The sequence below is a fragment of the Terrapene carolina genome, unplaced genomic scaffold (genome assembly GCF_002925995.2).
Source record: "Terrapene carolina triunguis isolate 2854851 unplaced genomic scaffold, T_m_triunguis-2.0 Scaffold833, whole genome shotgun sequence".
In the NCBI taxonomy this organism is placed as follows: Eukaryota; Metazoa; Chordata; order Testudines; family Emydidae; genus Terrapene; species Terrapene triunguis.
In genome coordinates, this window is record NW_020665184.1 from 4,083,976 (window position 1) to 4,109,358 (window position 25,383).

At 44.3% G+C, this 25,383-nt stretch overlaps 1 protein-coding gene across 1 annotated transcript; it reads left to right on the forward strand.

Moving 5' to 3' along the window:
* The first annotated feature begins 1,632 nt into the window (after positions 1–1,632).
* On the forward strand, positions 1,633–24,110 carry NIBAN3 (niban apoptosis regulator 3). The gene is given in 15 exon segments (XM_026660629.2): positions 1,633–1,687; positions 9,543–9,673; positions 11,108–11,239; positions 11,683–11,797; positions 12,896–13,063; positions 13,635–13,750; positions 13,844–13,948; positions 14,538–14,700; positions 15,116–15,303; positions 16,190–16,348; positions 16,659–16,775; positions 17,007–17,114; positions 18,091–18,202; positions 20,222–20,394; positions 20,397–24,110. Coding segments are annotated over 15 exon segments (1,887 nt in total). The 3' UTR covers positions 20,442–24,110.
* Positions 24,111–25,383: the final 1,273 nt, after the last annotated feature.

Genomic DNA, 25,383 nt, shown 5'->3' on the forward strand with positions numbered 1-25,383 from the left:
TAAGTGAGCATAGGACAGAGGTGGGCAAACTACGGCCTGCAGGCCACATCCGGCCTGCGGGACCGTCCTGCCTGGCCCCTGAGCTCCTGGCTCGGGAAGCTAGCCCCGGCCCCTCCCCTGCTGTCTCCCCCATCCCCCACAGCCTCAGCTCGCTCGCTCCGCCGCCAGCGCAATGCTCTGGGCAGCAGGGCTGTGAGCTCCTGGGGCAGCGCAGCTGCAGAGCCAGGCCTGACCCGATGTCTGTGCTGCGTGGTGGCGGCGGTGTGGTCCGGCTTCAGCCAGGCGGCGCAGCTGTAGCACCGCCAGCCACCAGTGCTTCAGGCAGCACGGTAAGGGGGCAGGGAGCAGGAGGGGTTGGATAGAGGGCAGGGGAATTCGGGGGTGTGGTCAGGGGTGGGGGTGTGGATAGGGATTGGGGGGGAACAGGGGGTTGAATGGGGGCGGGGGTCCCGGGAGGGCAGTCAGGAAGTGGGGGGGTTGGATGGAGCAGCAGGGGGCAATCAGGCAGGGGTTCCAGGGGCAGTCAGGGGACAGGGAGAAGGGGTGGTTGGATGGGGCGGGGGGGGGGTGGCGCCATCAGGACTGAGAGGAGGGGTTGGATGGGGCGGTGGGGGTCCAGGGGCGGTCAGGGGACAGGGAGCAGGGGTGTGTGGATGGGGCAGGGGTCCTGAGGGGGCCGTCAGGGAATGGGGGCTTTGGATGGGGCAGGAGTCCTGGGGGTGAGGGGGGGCAGGCAGATAGGAGGTGGGGGCCTGGGCACAGCACCATCCCTTAACCAGCCCTCCATACAATTTACAAAACCCGATGCGGCCCTCAGGCCAAAAAGTTTGCCCGCCCCTGGCATAGGACATCCGTGGATAAATTAGTTCATTACAGCCTGTTAGTTTATAGCTCTTGACTCTTCAGCACCTGAAATCCAAATTCTGGTGCAATAGGGCTTTGATAGAGAAATCCTTTTTTGTTTCCTTTGCACAGCATTACTTCATAGTAAGTGGAGACAAGGTTATTTTTTTTTATTTTTTATTTTTTTTGGGACCAATTTCTGATGGTGAAAGAGACAAGCTTTCAAGCTTATGCAGAGCTCTTATTCAGGTCTGTAAGCAGAGGATTTGCTAGGACAGAAATTGCAATTTGCACTTTGCTGTTTATTGAATCAATCTGGGATTTTCACTCTTCAGTATAATCAAGGTTCCATCATGTCCATGTTCTGTGAGCTTGTTCCACTCTGTTACAAGAGGGAGGAAGTCTGTATGAGCGTGGGTTATATCAAGCACAGACACAAAAGACACCACACGGTTTACAAAAATAGAACCTCCAAACAGCCGGAACCCTTTTAACATTAAAGGTTTAGGGATATTTTGAGGCCTGTTTCTGTGTCGGGGTGTGGGTTCATGGACCAGAGTGCTGCTGCCCCTTTAAGGCCTGTTTGTGTGTAGGGGTGTGGGTGCAGGGACTGCTCTGAGACAGAAACATTATTTGAATATTTATGAGCTGATGATCTGAAGGCGAGTGTGACAGAAAAAGACAATCCCTGCTGCTCTTGGAGCCTAAAAATCACTTTACCAGGCAGCTCCTCTCTGCCCAGGACTCTGACTGGAAGCATTGGAAACAGGCAAGATACTAAAGTGGAAGATGGGAGGAAGGTATTCAAGTCCACTGGACGGAAGACAGCGCAGGTACCTGAGAGGTAAGGAAAAGCTTTGATTACCATTTCCAGAGTGATGGTTCCTTTTAAAAATAAAACTATACAATTAGTTCAATGTATAAACATGTAATCTGAGGTGGATGTGTCTGCAGGTTATTGGGATATGGTAGATTACCATAAATCCATCCCTGGGGCAGGAATGCTATACAAAGAGGACGGGAGAAGGGGGTTCAAGGTGCATCTAGTGGACAGCAGCAAGTTGAAACATAAATGTCCCAAACAAGTTATGTTACAGATCTTTCAGATATAGTGGTTACTACTTACTGTGACTTCTGTGCAGGGAAGCTTATGGCAAAGAGATTTGCTACAATAAGGAAAGAAGACTTTTTCCACCTGTTTTCAGAAGTGCAATCACATTTAAAAAAACAAACAAACCAGGAATGAAAATGCACAAATCCTACAACCATGTTGGGAGGGATAGTTAAAAGATCCTCCCACCATGTTTGAACTGTTGCTTATTTGATCACGACATTAAGCTGGAAAGAAATATGGATCAACAATGTTCTACACAGTGGTTAAATCTAACTTGACATGATATGACAGTCAGGTGAACCTCTGTAACGTAATTTGTGAGTCTTAGTGTCATGTGGGAATTCAAAAATTGGAGCCTGGCCATCAGTTAAATATCAGTACTCGCATTTTTGCCAAGCTATAATATATGGTGCCGAGAATCCATGCTTGCCAGCAGAGTTGATGAGCCTTTTATGAGCACAGAGGCACCAATAAAGTTATCACATCTGTCTACATTGCTCCAGCTGTACATCACAACCTGGCACCATATGTGAGTATCTGATACCGAATCACTAAGGTTCCCATCCTGGTATCAGTCCAGTTTGCCTCTGCTCACAAGGGCAAAATTTGTCTGAAAATAGCTGAGTCGTAATCTGAGCGACAACTCATCTTTGTTTTTAGGGCCTGTCTACACTACAAAACTACCATGTCAGAGAATCTGGTTACAATACAACTAAGACAGAAAAGTCTTTCATCTTGTAGTGTAGCCAGGAACTGGAACCACATTTTTAATCGTGTAAGAATTGTGCTGCAGCCCTATTCTGTCCATGGCCATTTCTCTACTGTAGTGTTGGAGACTCTTTCAGGTGTGTTCCAAGCTCCAAAGTGTTTTACAAACTATATATAGAAGAATCCATTCACCACTGGGCCAGGACAAGCACCTATGTGCGAAACAAAGTGAGAGTGTAATGATACTTGGCTTTAAACGTACAGTGCTTTTTAAGTATTCATTCAGCTCCCTGCAAGGTAGGCTTGTATAACTCCCTTGGAAGGTTGGTATTACACCTCTACCCTGATATAACGCTGTCCTCGGGAGCCAAAAATTCTTACCGCGTTATAGGTTAAACCACGTTATATCGAACTTGCTTTGATCCGCCGGAGCGCGCAGCCCCCCCCCCCCCGAGCACTGCTTTACCGCGTTATATCCGAATTCATGTTATATTGGGTCGTGTTATATTGGGGTAGAGGTGTATTAGTAGTAAGTTAGTAATTACTTTTATTATTTTACAGATGGGGAAACTGAGAATCAGAGTTTAACAGCACAACTAGACACACTAACTTAGGACAGAAAGAGAAGACCTGACAGGGACCTTTGGGTTATTTGGTTCCCTCTGGAGCATTGAAAAGGAGCATCTATTAGGACCAGGTGGGAGTATCCCATATAACGGCCGGTGATTGTAGGGTGCAGGTATTGGAGGATCTGTTCTTCTCATTTTATATGTCTGTGATCCTACCTGAGTGAGTTTGAGCAAACAGGGTGTAATGGTCTGAGCTGCAGTTTGGCCAGGACACTATTGTTAATACCTGGGCTCATGCAAACAGCACACAGGACCTTTAGTGACCATGGCTGGACAGAACTTTGGTTTTGTGTATCTAATCCAAACTACTGTTAGTTCTCAGGTTATTTTTAAAAACCTCCGTTGGCTTGTGGAGGGTGAGTGAAGGATACAACAAGAGAGAGAAAGAAGTCATCGGAAGTGACTAGGATGGTATTCACCATAATGATTATTTATCTAATGTAAGAACCCAGATGTCAGGATGTTCCTCAAACATCAAGGGGCAAAATATACCCCTAATGCAATTTGATTAACTCCTTCCTAGATACACCAGGGACAGCTATAGCCAAGTTGTTTGTCTTGTGGGGTGTTGTTCCTTCTCTGACATGGCTGTAGCCTCCTCTTTCTAAAAGGATTCTGTCATCCAAACATCATTCCTCCATCACCTCACTAATGGAGATCACGGTCTTCCTCAGTGGATCCCTTTCCCATCTAGGCAATAGTCACCTCTAAGTCTGACAGCAGAGTTGCAGTGTGGATTAACCAGCTGAAGTTGCTGGGTTAAATTCACCTGTCATGGAGCCCTGTTCTTTTTCTGTCAGGCCAGCAACCCTGGCTAGCATAGACTATAGGCTGGATACCTTGCTTGCCCTCTCACTGACTGACTTCCAGTGGCACTGCAGGAGCTACAGTCTCTGTTTAAAATCACTTGGATGTACTCAGTGGCTTTTGTTTTGCTGGGCAGTTTGCTGGGAGGTGCTGAACACCTGCCACTCCCAGTAACTTCAATGCAGGTTCAGTGCCCAGCGTCCCCCAGTACCCTTTATCTAGTTTCTTCTGAAATTAGCCAGTCGTGGTTTACTTCAAAATATTATCCATAGCCACCATCATTCTGGTAAAAACTGTGTGGAGCCACAGGGAAAACAAAATGTAGGTTACTGCATGGCTCACAGCCATTTTCCAGGGACCTTACAAGGTTAAACAAGTAAAATGGGAAAATCACCCAGCGCAGGCAGGGAATAAGAACAGGAGATGCCTTTTGCTCCACAACAGGTTGAATATCCTCCTGGGTCCCAAATTAAATTAACTTCTGTATTTGTTACATAGGGTATGTTTGCAGATTGCACGGAGTGTGGGGGAGACAAGGCCCTGCACCCCCGGCTTCCTGCGATTCACCATGACTCTCAGCCTGCCAGTAAAGCAGAAGGTTTATTTAGATGACAGAAACACAGTCCAAGACAGGTCTTGCAGGTACAGACAACAGGACCCCCTTAGTTAGGTCCATCTTTGGGCCCCAGGGACACCACAGCCCCGTTGGGAAGCCCGAGCACCATCTGGGCTCCCCTCCATTTCCCCAGCCAGCTCCAAACTGAAACTCCCTCCAGCCGTCTCACTCAGCCTCCCCCCGGCTTCTCCCCCACCCTTTGTCCAGTTTTCAGGGCAGAGGTGTCACCTGGCCTCCAACCCCCTTCCTGGGTTCTCATGTTACATGCTCAGGTATCATCCCTCGAGGAAAGTCTCCCATCCCCAATGCAGACAGTCCCAGCAAAACTCCCCTGCAACCTTCCCAGGCCAACACTCCCCATTCAGCATTCAAAGACCACATTAAGAACAGTCCCAGTTCGTCACAGCACATCAGCAGGCATTGCTGAACTCTTGGCCAGGGAGACGAGACTAGTTCATAATCTCTATCTAGATCATTCGGCACTGCTGCCAATGCATGTACAGGGTTTCTGGGTCAGGTGAGAGAGGCTTATAAGAGAGACATGACTATCCTTAGGTATTTATTATGGTTTCACTAAACACTAGCACATTCATAGATGTATAGATTCTAAGGCTATTGTGATAATCATCTGACCCCCTATAAAACAGGCCATAGAACTTCCCCAAAATAATTCTTTGAGCAGATCTTGATTTACAAATTGTCAGTGTGGAGAATCTACTACGACCCTTGGTAAATTGTTCCAATGGTTAATTCCTCTCACTGTTAAAGTTTTATGCTTTATTGCCAGCCGGAATTTGTCTAGCTTCAACTTCCAGCCATTGGATCAGGTTAGACTTTTCTCTGGTAGACTGAAGAGCTCATTATTAAATATTTGTTCCCCATACTCATACTTATAGACTGTAATCAAGTCACCCCTTAATCTCTTCATTAAGCTAAATAGATTGTTTTCTTTGAGTCTGTCACTGTAATGCATTTTTTTCTAATCCTTTAATCATTATTGTGATGGGTTGGATCACAGAAACCCCCTTGGGAACTGCCAACTGATGTGCCAAGACTACTACTGCCCTTGCTTTCCCTGCCAGCTTGGGGCTCCAGCACCCTGTCTTGCTGAGCCAGACGCGCCAGTCTGCGTCAACACAGACCCAGGGTCTGAACCATGTGCCCCAAAGCTGCAGACTTAACTGAAAGCAACTTGAGAAGTGTTCCTGTCTTTAACACTCAGATGCTCAACTTCCAATGGGGTCCGAACCCCAAATAAATCCGTTTTACCCTGTATAAAACTCAGGTATTAATGCATACTCTGGATTAATTAATAAGTAAAAAGTGATTTTATTAAGTACAGAAAGTAGGATTTAAGTGGTTCCAAGTAGTAGCAGACAGAACAAAGTGAATTACCAAGCAAAATAAAATAAAACACGCAAGTCTATGCCTAATACAGTAATAAAACTGAATACAAATAAAATCTCACCCTCACAGAAGTTCCAGTAAGCTTCCTTTTACAGACTAGTCTCCTTCTAGTCTGGATCCAGCTATCACTCACACTCCCTGTGGTTACTGTCCTTTGTTCCAGTTTCTTTCAGGTATCCTTGGGGTGGAGAGGCTATCTCTTGAGCCAACTGAAGACCAAAATGGAGGGATCTCCCAGGGGTTTAAATAGACTTTCTCTTGTGGGTGGAGACCCCCTCCTCTCTCCTATGCAAAGTCCAGCTCCAAGATGGAGTTTTGGAGTCACATGGGCAAGTCATATATCCATGCATGACTCAGTTTTTACAGGCAGCAGCCATTGTTTACATGCTACCCTGAACGTCCTAAAGTAGACTTCTTAAGTGGATTGGAGCCTTCCAAGATTCATTGTCCTTTAAGTGTTTCTGGATTGGGCACTTAATTTGCACATTCCTTTCTCAAGAAGCTGACCAAATGCTTTACTAAGGCTACTTAGAAATCAAGCAGGTACACAGCCAATATTCATAACTTCGAATACAACAATGACACATGCATACAAATAGGATGAATATATTCAGTAGATCATAACCTTTGCGTAGATATGTTACATGGCATATGTAGCATAAAACATATTCCAGTTATATCATATATACATTCATAAGCATATTCCCATGAAGCCTTATGGAGTATACGTCACAATTATCATGGCTCTTCTCTGAACCCTCTCCAATTTATCAATGTGTCCCTTTGTTAGTGAGCTCTCAGAGATATGTCCTTCTAACCTCTGGTGAGATTTCTGCTGTTGCATCATCATCTCCCTGGGCAGGGTGAATGAGCCCACAGGAAATTTTAAAAAATGAGGAGGCCTCCCATAAAGTGTTGGAGTGAGTGAGGACTCAATCTCAGCTTCAATTTTTCTGTGCAATTTGCTGTAATGATTTGGTCTGATAAGAAATAAGACAGTCCCCCAAGGTTTTGACTTATCAGTCTCATACGTCCTTGGAAGTGGTTGCACTATTTGCACTACTCAGAGCACCTTCCTGAGGCCCATTTTGCTGGCCTCAGTACAGTGGTCTGAAGCTCTTCCCTTCTGATTTCAGGTGCTCACTTTTCATATTTTTGCATTTGAGGTTGAGGGTGGGGCGGAGGTCTGTTTAACTGACCTGCATCTGTTGGACCCGATTGTCCCCTGCCTGGTACCTTGTGTTGTCATTTACACCTATGCAAAGTAGTTGTAAAATGCTGCTATTCTGATTTGGTAGCAGTCTGTAGTCACTTTGCAGGGGTGCAGATGACAATACATATGGTGCATGGTGATGGAAAAGGAGGTTCATTGGTTGTCAGCTGTGCTGGGTCACAGATGTGGTTACTCCAGCTAAAGCTGTTTGTGTTGCTTTGGCGGAGTAGCTGTGGCAAAAGGAACTTGAAATGTCCACTGCAATCATTGGCTTTACTGGAAATTCCACCCTCAGGTCCATTTAAGCAGCTTTATTGGTACCATCAAATTTAATCCAGGACTCCATAAAGAGGGTAGTGCAGTAGCATACATCGTCTTCCTCCCAGAAGCTGGCAGACTTTCCCAGCGGTCAGTATGAGCACATCCCACAACTTGTTCTGAATTTTTGGAAAGCTACTAATGCTGGCTGAGTGCTCACTGAGCTCACATTTGGGCTGTGAAACACAAAATCTAATTTAGGGTTCGATTACTTTTCTTTTCCATAGTAAATCCGCCAACAGTTCAAAGGCATTAGAATATGCAGGTAAACACACACAATTAGTTTGACAGTGAGAATGGCCTCTGAGTGCCTTTCTCTTGTCCCCCTCCTATATAAATGGTCGTGTGTGTGTGTGTGTGTGTGTGTGAGAGAGAGAGAGAGAGAGAGAGAGAGTTGGGAAATGTCTTGTTTTTATACTTTTGTCATTCTTTTTTCCCCACTCACTGTTTGAGCCACATTTTTCTCTCTGCCTCTTCATGAGTCTCCAGGCTAAAGGGGGTGGGCTGGGGAATGTATCACAGGAAATCTTCAGAAATTCATACTGTGGCAGCATTGTCAGCTTTGCCTGAGGTCACAATAGAATGCAGGCATGACCTTTCAACAGCTCCTCAGTTATTAGTGAATTTGCTGTCTTGTTTTAATCTCCCCTTCTAGACTATGGAGAGAATCTGTTTGGAGAAGCAATGGCACATAGGAATCTTTTATCTTTTAATTGCATCAGACCCTCTGACATTCAGAGCCATCTTCCTAATGCTTCACTGTTTGCCATTTTCACAGGCTGCTTTGGTTGGCTTCTGCTTCCCGGAGTGTAGAAGTACAGCAGTTCAAGAGTGTGATCTAGTGGTTCGAATAGGGAACTGGCAGTGGGGGTACCTAGGTTCTCCAGGCTGTGGTTGACCATGGGAAGGTTTCTTCATATTTCTCTGCTTCAGTTTCCCCACTGCAAAATCACACTAAGCTACCTCGTAGGGCAGTGTGAAGCTAAAATGTCTGGCAATTATATTATGATCCGTGACTGTAGGTGGAAAGAACCTTCGGGTTCTTCCCATACTAGATACTGGTGGGGCAGTGGCAAGACTCTTCCAAAAGAAACTTACTGTCAGGCCAGGGCAGGGAGCATCTCCTTTCTATATTTGTACAACAGCTACCACCATGGGGTCCCAATCTTGACTGGGGTTCTTGGGTGCTACCATAATATAAATGTAATAACCCCAGAGATGCTATAGTAAATCTTATATCTCAAGTCTGGCTCTTCTGTTGTGGTGCTCCCCCCATTCCTCAATGGAAGTAGATTCCTGCCCCACGTCTGCACACCCTGCATCATGTCAATGTTCCTTGGTCAAAGAAGGTTAGATGGACTTTCTTGTCAGAACCTATCAGTGCTGCTGCTCCTTGCTCAGCTGCAGAGGTCACTGCAGTGACAAATCTCCTTCCCCCATGCCAGCTGAACATGCTCCTCCTTATGTTTGGTAGGCACACTGTACTCATCAGCGAAGAGAGGGACATAAAGGCCCATAGCGTGCACCTCCTAGGCACTTTTAAAGTCAAAGAGTTCCCCAGCATTGTCTGTCTGCATGTTGTTTATTCTGATTCCTCCTCTGATGAGCCTTAGTTGCTGTTAGAATCTGGTGGTAGCCTTACAGTGATCCTATGAGTATGGAATATGTTTAGAGATAGCCCAGATTAGAACTTCCACATAGGGGTGCTCATGATCTTTGGAGAGGTTTGGATCTGATCTGAACTTGTTGGCCTCATCCTTGGGGGCCCACACTGGTAATTCACAAGCTATTGGTTGAGGGAACAATGCTAATTAGACACAGAAGCCTGCATCACCTCCCTTGGGAGAGCACTGAAACACCAGGGTCATCTCTGTTCTCATTCCCCAGGTCGAACCGATGCCACAGTGAAGAATTTCATGCCCTATTATCAGAGGCAACTTGCAACCACCTTTCTGAGATGGGTCTCAAAGGAGCTGGACCCACAAGGCAAACCTGCTCTACAGCTGCTGCAGAGCAAAGTAAGTATCACACCTCCTGTACATGACACACTGCCCCTACTACAAACACCTGATCCCACGTGCACCAGTGTCCTTTTCATGGCTCCATTCCCCCAGAAACAAACGTTCTCTTAGCAACTGCTGTAATGTCGAAACTACAACTGCTTCTTCCTAGGCTCTAGCAATCTCATGTAATTATTTGCTAGGGTGTGGATTGCTGACTTAACAATAGGGGCTTCTTTGGCTTCTCATATCCTGGAAATAGGTCTTTAGGGATATATTTTAAAATGCAGATAGCAGTAGTGTGTGTGGGGGGTGTGTGCGCGCGCGTGCATGCAGTTTCTGCATGTCGGAGGCCAGTGGTGGCATGGCTCAGTTCACTTTTGAGGGACTAAAGTTTCAGATAATTCAAAAGATCTTCTCTTCCTGCACACCACCCCCTCTTTCTCCCTCTCTCACTGATCCCTGCTGACTCCTGTCGGAGCTGTGAGCTTGGAGAGAGGGCAATGTATGGCTGTTGCTAGTGTTCTCAGAGATTTCTTTTTCCCACAAACCCCTGAGCTGTTGCCTTCTCCCTGATCTGAAGACAACTTTGCCTTCCTCCCTCATTCTCTCTAGCATCTTGAGGTTCTTTAGGGCTCCAGTGCTATTAATTTCTGACACATAATTGTGTGTGTTGCTGAATGAATCAAGCGTGAGGATACACACCCTGGTGGCCCAAGCCTGGGAATAGGAGGTGGCAACTCCCAAGTTCTAATCTTCACCGCTGCCCTGCTGCTACTAGAAAGGTTTAAAAATTGCCACTCACTGTTACTTGCTCATGCTATCTTTCATTCCATACTAAAGAAACAAGGTGGGTGAGATAATATATTTTACTAGACCTACTTCTTCTGGTGAAAAAGAGAAGCTTTCAAGCTTACACAGAGCTCTTCTTCAGGTCTGGGAAAGGTACTCAGAGCATCACAGATAAATACAAGGTGGAACAGATTGTTAAGCATAAGGAGTTAACACATGTTGCAAGAGACCATTCATGGTGAAGTGGGCTGTTAACACCTCTGCACGTGTCTCTTATAATCCTGGGATGAACACAGCTATAACACTGCAATTCCATACTACATATAGTTTTATAATTTTATATACGTAGATGGAGCTCATAAACTGTGACCTCTCCTCTGGTTAGACTGAAAGACCTTGTAAGTCCTCTTCAGAGCTACTGTTACTGTAATTACGGGGTGCGTTGTTGTAGGTGTTTTATTTGCTTTCAGTGTCCGCTAGATGTCCTCATTCAGTTGTCTCATTATTTATATTGTGGTAGCAGCCACAGGCCCCAGTCAGGGTCCCCTTGTGCTAAGCACTGCATAGATGCAGATGACATGGTCTCTGTCACAAAGAGTTTATAATTGCATCTGCACTTTCACTGGGACTTCTTTCCTGTCCTCTCTTATCCATTCCCAGCTCCAGAAGCCACCTGACGCTCTTCTGCATGAGGGATTCCTGATGCAGTATAATGGGGACACCTGCAAGTGGAAGAAGAGTTATTTCATTTTGCTGGGAAACTGTACCCTGGAGTGGTTTGATAGTAAAGAGGTAAATGTGCTGCTTCAGCTGCTTTTATCCCCACTTTATGGGCTGTAAAATGTATATGGATCTTACAAACTGTTACCCCATTCAGATGTGTTTCCTGCAGACACATGTACACCCAGACATCTGAACATGGGTTCTCCTTCTCAAGGGACAGTTTGTCCCACTGTTCTGGAAAGTTATGTTCTGCCCCCCGCTAAAATTCCTCCTTCTGGCTTATAGGGTTACATTCTCCTCCTTCATTTCCTCTCCAAAATGAATGTGTGGTGTTTATTAAACAGCTACTGAATTCCACCTCCAGAGGTGGCTGTATGCTGTCAATGTGTGAAGTTTAGAGAGAGAGATTTGCTGTCAGTCACTCAGACCCTAAATACTAGCAGCAAGGTGTGTGTGAGGAGTTTTGCCCTTGAGCCCTCATTAAAATAGTTCTGTTTGGATTTCTTTTCCAGGCCCAGGGGAAAGGATATAAGCCCAGAGGATCCACCACCCTGTCCGGATACTTGCTGGTGACCTCACTGAGCGAATACAACAGGCTGATTGACTGTCTCTGCCAAGGATTAGTAGGTAAGTCTGTGATGTGCCCTGTTTGAGAAATGTGCTGCGACCCAGAAGGGAACAGAGTCTTACTGGTCCCTCACAGCATTATACAGAACAGCAACTTCAAGAACTCTTCAGCAACACCAGCTCTAAATAGAAAGGGCTCCATTTCTGAATTCTGGACTTTCTCTTTTTTGTTGTAAGGATGGCAAAGTCTAACATATAGAAAGAAGAATATTGTTTATACATACGCAGAAACCCCATTGCTCATGGGGCTGCTGTACTGTTCAAAGCTAGAGACCACAAAATAAACTGAACATACTGATGTCTCTCAAACACAAGGTTTTCAGTACCTCGTGCTGTTTAAACCTGTTTCCTTTTTGCCATGCTATTCTATCCCTCCTTTTTCTCTCTTTGAAGGAGTACATTTAGTACTGTTGGTGGGTTACAGGGCTTTATTCAGCCAGATGAAGAACCCAGGTTTCATAGTGAAGTGACATGAAATTAGAAGCAGATGCAGAGAGATGTTGCCAATCCCTGGACTCGTTTGAGACAGCTGCTCTGTTCCATTTCTCAGTGCTACTTGCCAGCTCTGAAAAGAAAATGGCAATGTACCCTAAAAGTTCCAACTATTTGTAACAATATGTAAAATGCTGATCTTTTTATTTCATACAATACACATTAAAAATTTCTAATGAAGCAGGAATCTTTCCTGTCTGCTGAAGAAAGGAAGTGAGACTTCAATAATCACTTTCAGAACAGAACAGATTTTGTTAACGGCAGAATAGAAAAAATCCTTAGTGTATAATTTTGGCACAATATTTTCTACTAAATACTAACTAGAAAAATGAACATGCCTTAAAGTGACTGTGCAAGTCTCCAGCCTGAGTCAGTGCATACAGATTTCTCAAATTATGGGCCGAATCTTAGTAGGTACTGATCACATGTAGTTTCCTTTGACGTCTTAGAAGTTGCTGGTGCTCAGGTGTCTGTCAGCAGTAAAATGGCAGCTGTGAGTGAGAGACATTAGGATCATTAAGAGCTGTGGAGACATTACACAGTATTTCTAGAAACAGTCAATTCTAACTCATTGGTGCAAGCATGTTCTGTGCTTTTCTTTTCAAGTTGACTACACCCACCGAGACCAAGACCCCTTAAATGGGCCTCCAGAAGAGTTTCTGCTGTTCCTTTATCATCCGTTCCGAAAGTCCTTCTGTTTCTGCACAAACTCTGCAAAATCCCAGCACACCTGGAAATCCGTCCTTCGAGATGGGATCCGATATTGCAGCACAGGTAACACCTGGAAGTGCCTGCATTACTAGACCTGAGGCAACATCTGCAAATGGGGCTGACAGCAGGAGTTCGCTACTGACATGAGGATCCTTTCCTAAAATTGTGTGGAGTCCATTCAGTGAGGCATCACCTGTGAATTGAGGGCCCAGTGAAATCCCGAGGACCACTGTAGACTCTTGGGTTTCTGAATCAGATACGCATGTGATACTGATGAAAGTCCAAGGAGTGTGAAAATTTCCTACATTTTTCATTCTTCCCTGGATTGAATTTATGATTTTTAATTTAAGCAAGTTCAGGCAGTTAGGCTTTCATTTCTTTAAAGGGAGAGGCTGGTGCACTCAGATCCACAGAAATTTCCAGAGGTTCTTCCCCCTTCTTTGTTGTTAGTGTAATGTTAGTCTCTATCACACGTTTTATATAGTACTTATTGCCATAGCATTTAAGTAAGCACTGCTTGTAACCAGCAATCTTAGTTACATGTAGCCAGATTTGAGTGTGCTAAGAGTGGATTGGACTTTTCTGATTAACCTCAGCTAAATGTTGCTGGGACTAACTGGTATTTCCGATTCAGTTTTACAGAGACAGGACTCCTTTGAAGTAGAGGCTTTCCTGGAAGCTGTGCGATTTTACAGGCAAGAGAAAGGTAGTTACGGAGCAGGGGATCTCCTCCTGGGAACAGAGCCTGAGGTTTGTAAAGTGCTGAGTATTCCAAAGCTGGAGTATTTAATGCATGCTCTGTGCTGGTAACTTGGTGAAGATGGTCTTTTTCTTTGGGTTTAGATTCTCAGTAATGTGCTGATGGAGGATTTGCTTCCAGTGCTGCAGTCTCAGGTCCCCCCAAATCTCAAAGGGTCAGAAAGCAGGAAGAAACAGACCTGGTGCCAAGTAAGTCCACAGAGCAATGCTTACATCTGAAACCCAAACAGTGATGTTTCAGGATCTAACGAGTGACACTCAGCTAACTTTTTAGACTCTGGTTGCGGAGAGCACATTAGGAGTTTGTACTTTGTGTTTATTTGTCTGCCGCAGAGCAAAGAACAACTCCATTAGCTACTGCTCTCAAAATCCAACCTACAGCCTCTGCCTTTCATGTTTCCTGTGAAACTGCTGCCTTTGATGTAGTGTGTTGTGCAAAATTTAAATGGGGTATTTGTGGGGAGTGAAGAGCATCCTGCTATCTATAGCTACATGTAGCTACCAAGTAAATGATGCCCCAGGAGTGATTGGACTGGCCTTTGAGTTGGGTCAGATGGCTCTGCATGAGTCAATTAGAGCCCCATGTTTACAGATGTAATATAGGTAGAAGACAGTGCGCTAATCCGCTGCAAGCAGAGTGACCTGACAAGGACTGTGCACCCAGCAGCACCACCAGAAACTTCTCCTGATCTCTGCACATGGCCTGTATGATGCCTCTTACTTTTCCCCCGTTTTCTCCTCCCCTTTTGCTGATCTGGTCCTTGCTGTGGGTGGTCAGTTCCTAGAGGAGGTTTATACATTGGTCCTCAGCCAGGTCTCCAGCGAATTTCTGGATTTTCAAAGGGAGAATGAGAAACTCCACATTCAATTGGAAAAGAAGATTCGCCCTGATCTGGATCAGATGCTGATTTTAAAGGATCAGATATCTATAAAACTCCAAGGTGAGAGGAAAGGGGGTGAAGGGATGGGGTGTTTGGTTCTCTTCTGTTAATCCACAGGATTTACTTTGCTTTAGAATTCTAACTCTCTCAATTGTATTTGAAATTCTAAGTAGCGTGTGCAGCATTATCTGCCACTGGAAAGGTTGGATTGGGAATGAGTTCATTATGGCTTACTGTTTTAGACAATGCTATGTGAATCTTGATTACTGTATTTATGATTAGATGCTATTGTGATGGATACCCTAGATTCATAGAAACTGCGGGAATGGGTACATCAGAAATAAAGGATAGGTGGATGGATGAGTATTTCACATTCCAAGACCCTGCAGTCTTCTTCTTGAGCCTAATTAATCCAGGGCAACCTGAGTTCCGCTGTGACTCTGTCAGGCTAATTGAAGGGTTTCCATCTTGGCAGCGGTGATCCAGAACCCAGTGGAATCCTGCTGTCGCCAAGGAGTAGAGCCTGACCTGGACTGTGTGATGGAGGAGCTCATACACCCCATCAGTTTAGGATTTGACGTGGTGCGTTCGCTCTTCGCAGACAGAATTGATGAGATGATCAGACATGTGCAGAGTTTGCCTACCACCATCTTCCAGGAAGAGGTAAGATATACACCTCTACCTCGATATAACGCTGTCCTCGGGAGCCAAAAAATCTTACCGCGTTATAGGTGAAACCGTGTTATATTGAACTTGCTTTGATCCACCGGAGTGCGCAGCTCCGCACCCCCCGGAGCACTGCTTTACTGTGTTATATCGGGTCGCGTTATATCGAGGTAGTGGTGTAGATGATATGATAGAGGGACCATTTTGTCTTATTCCCCTGGAGACCACATTACACGTCTACTTTCAGTATTGTGGATGGCCACTTAATTCCATCTATCCCATAGACCCCAGAACACCAGTGATCCACCAGCTCCAGTATCCTGCCTCCAACAGTAACCAATGTAGAATACTTGTAATCTCCTCATCACAGTGATGTATCTAAATTGTGCAGAACTGTACAATGGGAGGAAAAGTTTCCCTGACCCCCAGCTAGAGAGGAGATTATGCCCTGAACTGTGCGGATGGTGAGCTCTTGTAACTTTCACCTAGCTGCTGTTGTAACGGCACAGTGCAGTTGATTCAGGTCAGTGCCACATGCTGTTTTGAATCTGACTACACCACACAGGCAGCTTGATAAAGAGAGGCAACTTTGTTAGACAAGAATATGGCATCTGAACTTGTCTGAGTCTGCTCGGGTATTCCACTGCCAGTTCATGGATCACCCATAAACAGGTTTTGTGGGACAAACATGGCTCCAGAGACCAGTAGTCAATGTCCTTCTGCAAAGAGATGCCTTCTTTTCAGTTTTACATTGCTTGGGCATGGATAATGGCTTTATCTCAGATCCTTTCCCATATAATATTAATTCTTAGCATTTACATAGGCTTTCACTGCCTCTAGGCACTGTACAGACCTTAACTAGCTGACTACTGGTCTGATGCAGGTTCTCACACTTGGGGAAATGCCCTGGAAACCTGGATTCATGGAGCCATGTTACGAGAAGGCTAATCTCTACAAAGACAGTCTGCAAGGACTGAAGGAGAAATTTGGCTTTCACGGTGTGGCAAGTTTAGTCCTCCGAGCCCAAAACCTCATGCAGCAGGTAAGTGGTGATACTTTGAGAGAACAGACTGGGGTGAGTCAGCCTCTTAGTGGAGGTGAAGGGAAGGGGTAGTGCATTCATTCCCTGCGTGTTCAGCTCTGAGCTGATCTATTTTTACCTTTATTTTGTGTGGGGTCTGCTTTTTCCCTTGGGCATCAGCAGGGTATGAAGGGATTATTTAACCAATCTTAGAGAGAAAGCAGGCAGCATTATCCAGAGGGTGGCTGCTGAAGATGTGGAACTGAGTCCTGACTATGGTCTCTGAATGTGCTGGCTCCCCCTACTCATCTGATGATTTTTTCTTTTGTAGCTAATGCAGAATTCAGTCCATACATTCCAACAGCTTTCAGAGCAACATCTGAGCTTGGCAACTAACCACAGCCAAATCACACAGACTCTGGAAAAGATCAAAACTCGTGTGCTGAAGGTAAGGTGTGTGATGTTCTTACCTTCTGTTTGTGTAAAGTCCTATTTCGTTGGATCATATTCTCTCTGCACTCGTTGGCTTTTCTGCTCTCTGTGCTGCCTTGGACACTGTGTTCCTCACATGTCCCAGTCCTTGAGCTGCTCTAGGTGGATAGATGCAGAAGTTGTTGTGGGGAAGTTTCCTGACTGTTGCGCTGATTCCTTTTTCAATTTGGTTGTGGTTGGTTTTCAGAAATTTGACTATGACAGCAGTTCCACCAGGAAGCAGTTTGCACAAGAGTGGCTGGTTCAGATCTTTCTTCCCTTTCTGCTGAAGAATCTGGAGCCCAGATGTAAACTGGTGAGGCCTGATTTTGAATGAAGGTGAAGGGACCCAAACCCCATATATGAACTGATGGTGCTCATACAAGCTGATTTTTATCTCATCAAACTATTCCATTTTATTCTTCAGAAAAGCTTTGCTAGCCCAGTGAACTTCAGTGGGCTGATAGGAGAATCTCCTTCCCCTCCGTGTCTTTCATAGAATTTAAGACCAGAAGGGATCATTAGATCGTTTAGTCTGACCTTTTGTTATAGCTTTCCAGAGTGGCAGGCCTGGACTGTGACTCCAAAGAGAGGAGAGGACTTTAGCAATATTACAGGTTCTTCAGTGCCACCAAAATGCAGGCCACTCTCACCAGGCAGCCAATAAACTCCCTCCAGAGGACCATGAATCTACTTCTATTTCACATCATGACTCTTACTGCCATGTAAATTTTTCCCCAAAATTTCCCCTTCCATTTTATCATTTTTCTGCACTGCTACCACCCTAACTCAGTACCTTGTACCAGGACAATGGTTAAGTTTGACTCCCTTTGAAGGTAGTCCTGGTGCATGTCAGTGGGCTATTGGTGGTAGAGGGCACTATGTCCTGAAGAGATTTAAACTTTGTCTCTAGTGATCAGGAGTCTGGGAAGCTTGATCCGAAACTTGGTTAACTTTCCCCCAGACTTCTGGGGAGTTTGAACTAATTCCAGTGAACACTTTCCATTCTGGCTGTTTTAACCATGAGGCTCCACTTTCCTTCTGAACCTGTAAACACACACACAACGTTGTGCAGGACCAGCATTAAAGGTTGAACAGGCAGTTCAGGTGCCAGAAGCTACAGGCTGCCATTGGAATTTCAGGTGACTGTTTATTCCGAGGTGAGGGCAGAACACCATATTTTGGCTCACTTCAGGTGCTCTGTAATCCAAGGCTGGCCCTGCCTATCTGTGTGTGAGGTGCATCTGTAACTGATGCTGGCTAATTTCCCTCTCTTCTACCTCCTTTGGTAGGAGCTGCCCAAGTATGAAAATTACGTGTTTGCTGACTTCAGTGGCATCATCAATGTTGAAAATATTTATGAAGAAATGGTTCTGGCTGTTTTGCAGCAGGCAGTCACCAAAGGTGAGTAGAAACTGGGTTCCATCCTAAAACAGGCCAAAGTCAGCACTGTTAGGTCCTTATCCCCTGCTAAAGAGAGGACAGATTATCCTGACCAAAAATGTTTACAGTTGCCAGGCCTGTAACTTCCCCTCTGTTGACTGCTGTTGGGGTTTTTATTAAAGCATTTTGTGATGTTTTGGGGTTCAGTCCAGACCAATAATGGGTTGTCACCACCTGCCTTGGAAATTTGGGTGCCTTAAATGCTGGGTTGCTGTGTCTCAGCTCTGACACCAACAGCCAGCCTTACAAGCATGTAGGCCACACCCTGCTTGCACCAGCCATTTAGTGTTTGCAGAGTGACCCCAACACCCTGCCCCCCATTCTGAATTTTCCCCAAACTGTATCCCTGCAATGTCCAGCCCCCTCATGGAACACTCAGGACTCTTTTAAAGAGACAGAAACAACAGCTGGTTATCTTGACTTGAGTTAACAATCACTTCAGTTCAGCCAAAGCACTGGGTTGGGCTGGTAAAGAGTAAAATAAGTTTATTCAATCAAAAAGAGAGAGGTTTTAAAAGTGTTCAAGTATCGGGGATAAAGACAGAAAACAGTTGCAAACAAACACAAGTAAAACTACACTTTCTAATGGCTAAGACCTATCTTAATAAGCTACGGTCTTTGTTCAAGGTAATTTCCTCGACAGTCTTCCTTTTCCTGCAACAGCTGACTAGTTCTTAGTCACGATCCCCACAGTCTCCAAGGTGCTGGTTTTCCTTGTCTTCTCAGGTGAAGAATAACTTTGGAGCAATTTTCACCTCTCTGTGTAGTGCAGTAAACCTTTGAAAAGTCTCTCTCAAAGTTCATTGACCCTGCTTCATGAGGCAGAAAGTCTTCCTGGGGGTGTCGTCTTCAGACCCTGTTGAAATTAAGTGATCATTTCCCCCCAACTTGCTCTTCTGATGGTTTTGTTTGCCTGGCATGCAAATGTGCTTTTCATTGATCACACTTTGCTCAATTTACATGGGAGATACATTCAAACAAGTGGAACTGCATTCCTCTGTCTGGGGGAAAAACTGTTTTTCATCTCTCCCTGACATGCCTGATTTAAACACATTTTAGTCATAATTCCAGCACAGCTGAATAATCTTTTGTGGGTTGACCTTACAAACATCATGTAAGAATATTAGTGATCAGAGTGTTATTGGTTTTCCAATGACATATAACATGACACCTTTTAGATACAGATTATAACAATAAAGAGTTGGAGTAAACCTGAGCTGGTGAGGCCAGCTGAAACTCACTGCTAGATACCAGGGAGCCAGTTGCCTTCTGGCATGGGAATGCTCGTATGGTCTCACACATCTATAGGCATCTTTATGCTTTCCTGTTCAAACGACTTTCCATATGTTGTTTGTGGTAAATTCTAGTATTCCTATGTTGAAATATCTTACTTCTGCCAGACTCCGCCTTCTCTTTCTCTTCCCGCTCTGATTGTAGCCCAAACATTTCCCACTGGCTAGTGTGGTGGAAATAAAATCCCATTTTACAGCCGTGATGTCATTGCAGGACTGCATGTTAGTAGTTGCTTTTCAAGTGTTAAAAACAAAAGAGTTTTTATGCTCAGGATAAATGGCTAATGTGGTCATTTTAAAGCCAGGCATCCTGCCCATCTGCTTGCATTGGCTCCTCTGATCAAACCAGCCCCAAAGGCCATTTTTAACTCTTCAAATATGTTTTTGGTTGGGGATAAGCCAGATGGAGCATGTGACAGAGCTTTCAAAGCCTCCAGGGCAGTCACAGGGACTTGCTCCTGGCTACCACACTAGAACTGGGGATAACCTGGCTTCCCCCGTGGAAAGAAAAATGTCAAGAAGGGCTCATAAGAACTATGACACAGGACAGATGGAATATTTATGTATGGGTGTGTGCTGCACAGGGAGCGTGACTATACAGACACATGCAGTAGGGAGGGAGCAGGGATAGATAGCAAAGCAAGATTTGGTATTTCTTTCTCTCACTTTCTGTTGTTCTTTGTTTCAGCCTTGAAAGAGGCTTCAAGTCAAAACAGACATAATCTTTACAGTGACAGCTTCTCCTGTGTTCTGGATAGCGTGGACAACTTGCTGCAGCAGGACAGAGTCCAGGAACACTCTGAAATAAGGACAGGAGCCTTGGGTGGTAATGCCACATCAGACACCGTGAACCTCATCTCCTGTCAAGTCAGTGAGACCACTTCAGACAAGAAAGCATGGAAATATGAAGGAAGCTCAGCTGGGGCTGCAAATCCTCCCACAGACAAAGGGCAGATCTGCCCAGTAACTTCCCATTGCCATAAAGAAGCAGAAAAATCTTTGAGGGTGTTGCCTGATGGTAGGAATTGGAGACACAAGAAGGCCTTGGAACCAGACATGCGAAGCAGCTGCATTACTGAACCTGCAGGACATGTTGCAGAGAAGACTGTAGTTGTGTCTGAGGCTGAAAACAATATGTGCACAGGAGACCCAAATAAAAACAAATGTAATGACAAGTCATGGAACCCTTTTGCAAGGAGCAAAGATCTACAAGAGCCACAGAACATCATAAATGAACATTCTGTAGACAAAGCTGCTGTAGAGAAGATACAAGAGGAATGGGGGAGGGCGGTGTTTGAGCAAGGAGGTCAAGGGCAGGATGGAGAATTAGAGTTAAATCCAGCTTGGATTAAAGGAGCAGGACAGAGTGGTAAAAATAACCAAAAATACAGAGAGTTATTGCAGGATCAAGAAGGTCCCTGCGAGGAATCTTGTAACTACACTTTTTTTGCAAGTACAAGCATGTCCAAGAACCAGAGTCCAACCCCAGACAGTACAAATTCTGACAACTTTCAGGCTAACTGTTGGCCTAATACCAATTCATTACAGGTTATGGGTTTGGACAGAGATACATATAGGGACAATGGAGGTTTATCAGAGGGAAAATTACAAAGATCAGCAACAAATCATGTGGCATCAATTGAGTGGGATGGAGACAAGTTAGGAGAAAACCGGAGTAGTTGGGAAATGCAAACAATATCAGTGGGTGAAGGCAAATTCAGGGTGGGGGAAGCTTGCAATGGGCAAATGATCTCTCACTGTCCATTTTCTGTGAAAGAAATGAGGGATGCCACTTGGACACACCGACTTCAGGAACGTAGTGATGAAATGATCACAGAATTACATGTCCAAAAGTTGGTTCCTGCGGAGGGTCTGGAAAGAAAGATCTGTCAGCTGGAGCTAGGGCACAATGTTCAGGAGGAATTCAAGGGGCATAGGCATGCAGGTGGACTGGCTGAAGGTAAGTCTGCTCCCTTTTTACTCACTGGAAGCCTGAGATACGAAGATGAGCATGAGGGTCCTGTCCCTGGGCACCAAGAAGAATCTAATCAAGTAACCTGCCAGACGTTGCAGTCCCAACAGGAAATGAACAAGGAGGAGATGACAGAGGCAGACTTCAATGAGATAGACAAGACTGTTTTTCTAGAGTGTCTATCCATAGCTATCGAAATGGAAATCTTCCAAACAGATCTGCTGGAAATGGATCTCGAAGACAACAGAGATCAGGGAAGTGGTTGTCAACAAACTGAACCTCTGAAATAGAAGTACAAGGAACAAGATCCAACTGACATTGACCATCATGGAGCAGAGAGACGACAAAGCTTAATACACACATTCAACTTTCCTGATACAATGATGAATGCTTCATATCCCTATATTAGCAAATAATGGAGAGTGCCAAGGCAACTGAGGCTATGAAGGGGCTGCCAGTTGCAGGTTATCACAGGCGGTTCAGCAGCACTGACCAAGACTTAGTGGGAGATGCAGAGATTTTCAGTCTCAAGGCCTTACGAATGTGAACTGAAAGAACTGGAATTGGTCTGGCTTCTCAGAGCAGAAAACTGAGCAAAAGCTGAGGGATTGGAAAGGAATGAACTGCTCCTTTGTGAACATTTATGTAAGGCATGTACTATTTATGCATATCATATAGTGTATCTTAATACCCTCATGCTCTTAATTCTCACCTTTCTGCCCTTCGTCCCGGTGTGGCTTTTCATTCTATTAGTAAGTGATAATACTGAAGGTGTTTGTAAGGGGCCTTCAAGTCAGGGTGTGTACACAATATAGTATTCTGTGGTTATCTCATGGTATTGATGTCCTGGAACAGTGTTTCAGAGAGAGCGAAAAGAAATTCTGCAGCTACGAAGACATCACTAATAAAACCTTCTCAGTTTCTTCAAACAACAGCATACACTTATACAGTTTCTGTCCTGTTCCACTCCCTTTGTGACTCAGACAGTGCAAAGAGAGTGAAGCCTAGCCCCATTCCGCTAACTTGGGGCTTCCTGCGAGTACAGAGCTGACACAGTCAGATCCTGTCACCCTCCTTGGAGCCCCCAGTGCAGCAGGGAGGATGGAGGTTATCAGGAATGGAAGAGGAGTAGCTGGAGTGTGCTTCGTTACAGCCATGCTCAGGTGGAGAATTGGGGCCCCACATTATGCATTGCCAAGCATAAACTCAAAACAAAAAATCTGCTCCGCTGTATCTAGCTTCTTTGTACTTGTTTCTTTCAAGGCAGTTATAGTAGGGGAAGACAGTGAAGTGGTGCCCAACCCCGCTGCTGTTGAAATGAACAATTTATGGAGTTCAATGAGCAGGATTGGGCCCATTGTGTAATAAGGCTCAAGGATACCTATTTAATCCGTTTATTACGTGTTTGCTAAGCTGGACTGACCCACAGAACCTGAAGTTCATTGGAATGGTTGCGTAACAGAGGTAATATCTGTTTTATGTGTAAAACTTCACCCCAAAATAAAAGCTACTAATTTAAAACTTCAGATATGTAAAAACCTTTTAGTGAATTTTTAATAATGTTCATGCCTCATGCTGACCTGTAATTTGCTAAGAGAAGGGAACTCTATCTAGTGTTGTCTTTTTCTAATCCCCACCATGCTGTCATACTTTTTAAGTTTTTAAACTTTTATTACAATATATGGCTTCTCATTTAATCCATAAAAGCCTATGTATCTTACACCAACAGGTGTTTACAGTTAAGTACTAATATCATTAGATAGTGATGTAAAGTATGTAATCTGGTGTAGTTATTTGAATAAACCTATTAACATTCAAAGTGTGGTGTTTACAAAACTGTCACTTTATAATTTTGTGGTTTTCAAAAAGGAAACAAATGTATTCATGTTTCTGTATTTCATAAACACAATTTCTTGTGCATCCACCCCCATTGAGATAACTCTTAACTGCTGATCAAATGATACTAAAGATTTTCCATGTACTGAAGCTGCTCTGATTGATAAGAATCAAACCTATCACAGGATTTTAGGTTGGAATTACTTTACTAACCGCATTCAGTTCACATCTTGCACTTTGAAATTTGGTCTTATTGAAACCATGGTCTTTTAAGACAGTACTAACCTAGTTATTCATTCTCTTCAGTACAGGTTTTGTACAATTCCACATGGTCCATTTGTAGGAAACTGAAATTTATGCCTTACTTCTTGTTCAAAACACCTGTTTTCCAGTTTGAATTGGTTGCACTAGTGAGTGGTGGTGGTTGGTTTTGGATATTGCATTTGTGCTGTATATTTTTAAAGAGAAAATGTAACATTAGCCACTGTTGTCAGCTGCTACTGACCTTGACCACATGATGAGTTTACTTCTTGCAACCCTCTCTCCTGCCACAAGATGGGGGCCAGGAAATAAAGACCACTCTTTAACCAGCAGCCTATGTCTGTCACATTTCCTGTCTGGCATTAAATATGAGGCAAGATGGTATAGAGTTATTCATGGTATTGATTAAGCTTCATAGTATGAGTACATTTGGTAATGGATTAAGTGACGTGATTAAGTTGGGAATTGGTCCTGCTTTGAGCAGGGGGTTGGACTAGATGACCTCCTGAGGTCCCTTCCAACCCTGATATTCTATGATTCTAACATCTGTCACATGTTTGTTCTCTCTTCCTCTCCCCCTGGGGGGAAAAGTGTGTGCAGTGGAATTTTGTTTTGGAATTTTTTAAATAATATATATGCACTGTTGAAATAATTGAGCCTACAAATTTAGCCAAAGTGAGAACTCAACTGTAAAAAGTATGTAAAAGTTCATAACATGTTTCAATAACCTATAAGAAGTGGTGATGGGAAAAGTACAGAAGGCAGACAGACACTAAATTAGTGCAAACATACTAGGCCAACTCAATATGATTCAAGGACTGTGTTGAACTGAACACCTGTTAAAATCAGGAAATGTAGAGCTGGAAGTTAATGAGCCAATTGGTATGTTGGATATTAGGCCTATTGGTGGACAAAATAATGAAGGGATGGTCTATACCCCCATCACTCTCTTTTTGGGTCCTTAAAAGAAAGATTGTGTGGCGAAAGTATTAAAGAACAGACAGAGGCTTCTGGAATGAACTTCACCATTGTGGCTGCTATCCCCACTGTTTCCTGGGACCTTGGGCCTTTGTCACCCTGATCCTGAGAGGGGGGGACCCAGATCATCACCTCTACAAGCTCCACATGTGAATTCCAAAACCATCTTGGATAACAGTTACCATCATCTTTGGTACCAGCAAAGAGACTGTCAAACAAGGGGGCTTTTCCTTCTAAGATTGGACTTTAACAGCAGCAGCAAAGACATCTCCAACCCATTTCAACTACTTCTCTTTTCCTCAAAAAGTCAGTTATTACCATCTTTGGTTACATCCAAGATACTGTCAAGCAACAGGGGCTTTTTCCTTCTGAACACTAGATACAGCTAAAGAAAAAAGGAATATTGTTAAACAAAAGCCTCCCTTAACACAACATTTCAAATGCTTTTAACTGTTTTCTGTAGCTTTAATAAAAGGTTAACATGATTTTAATGGTGTTTTTGCCATAGTATAAGTAGGGTGATGTCTGTATTCCAAGCTTTGGACCTATTTAAGCATGTTTAATGTTGTATACTGTCTGGGTTATGTTAACACCTCTGATGCATTTATTCCATCTAAATTAAACAAAGCACCAGCTGGGTGGCTGTATTATCTCAGAGAAGGCAAGGTCAAAGAAATGGTCCTTGCCATTGGAGAAGGTAGGGAGGTTTGTGATAGTCCTTGTTTGTGGGGGAATTAATTCTACACTCTTGGCTGGGACTTCCAGAAATCTGTCTTCTACACAGATAAGCTTTATTCTCACTG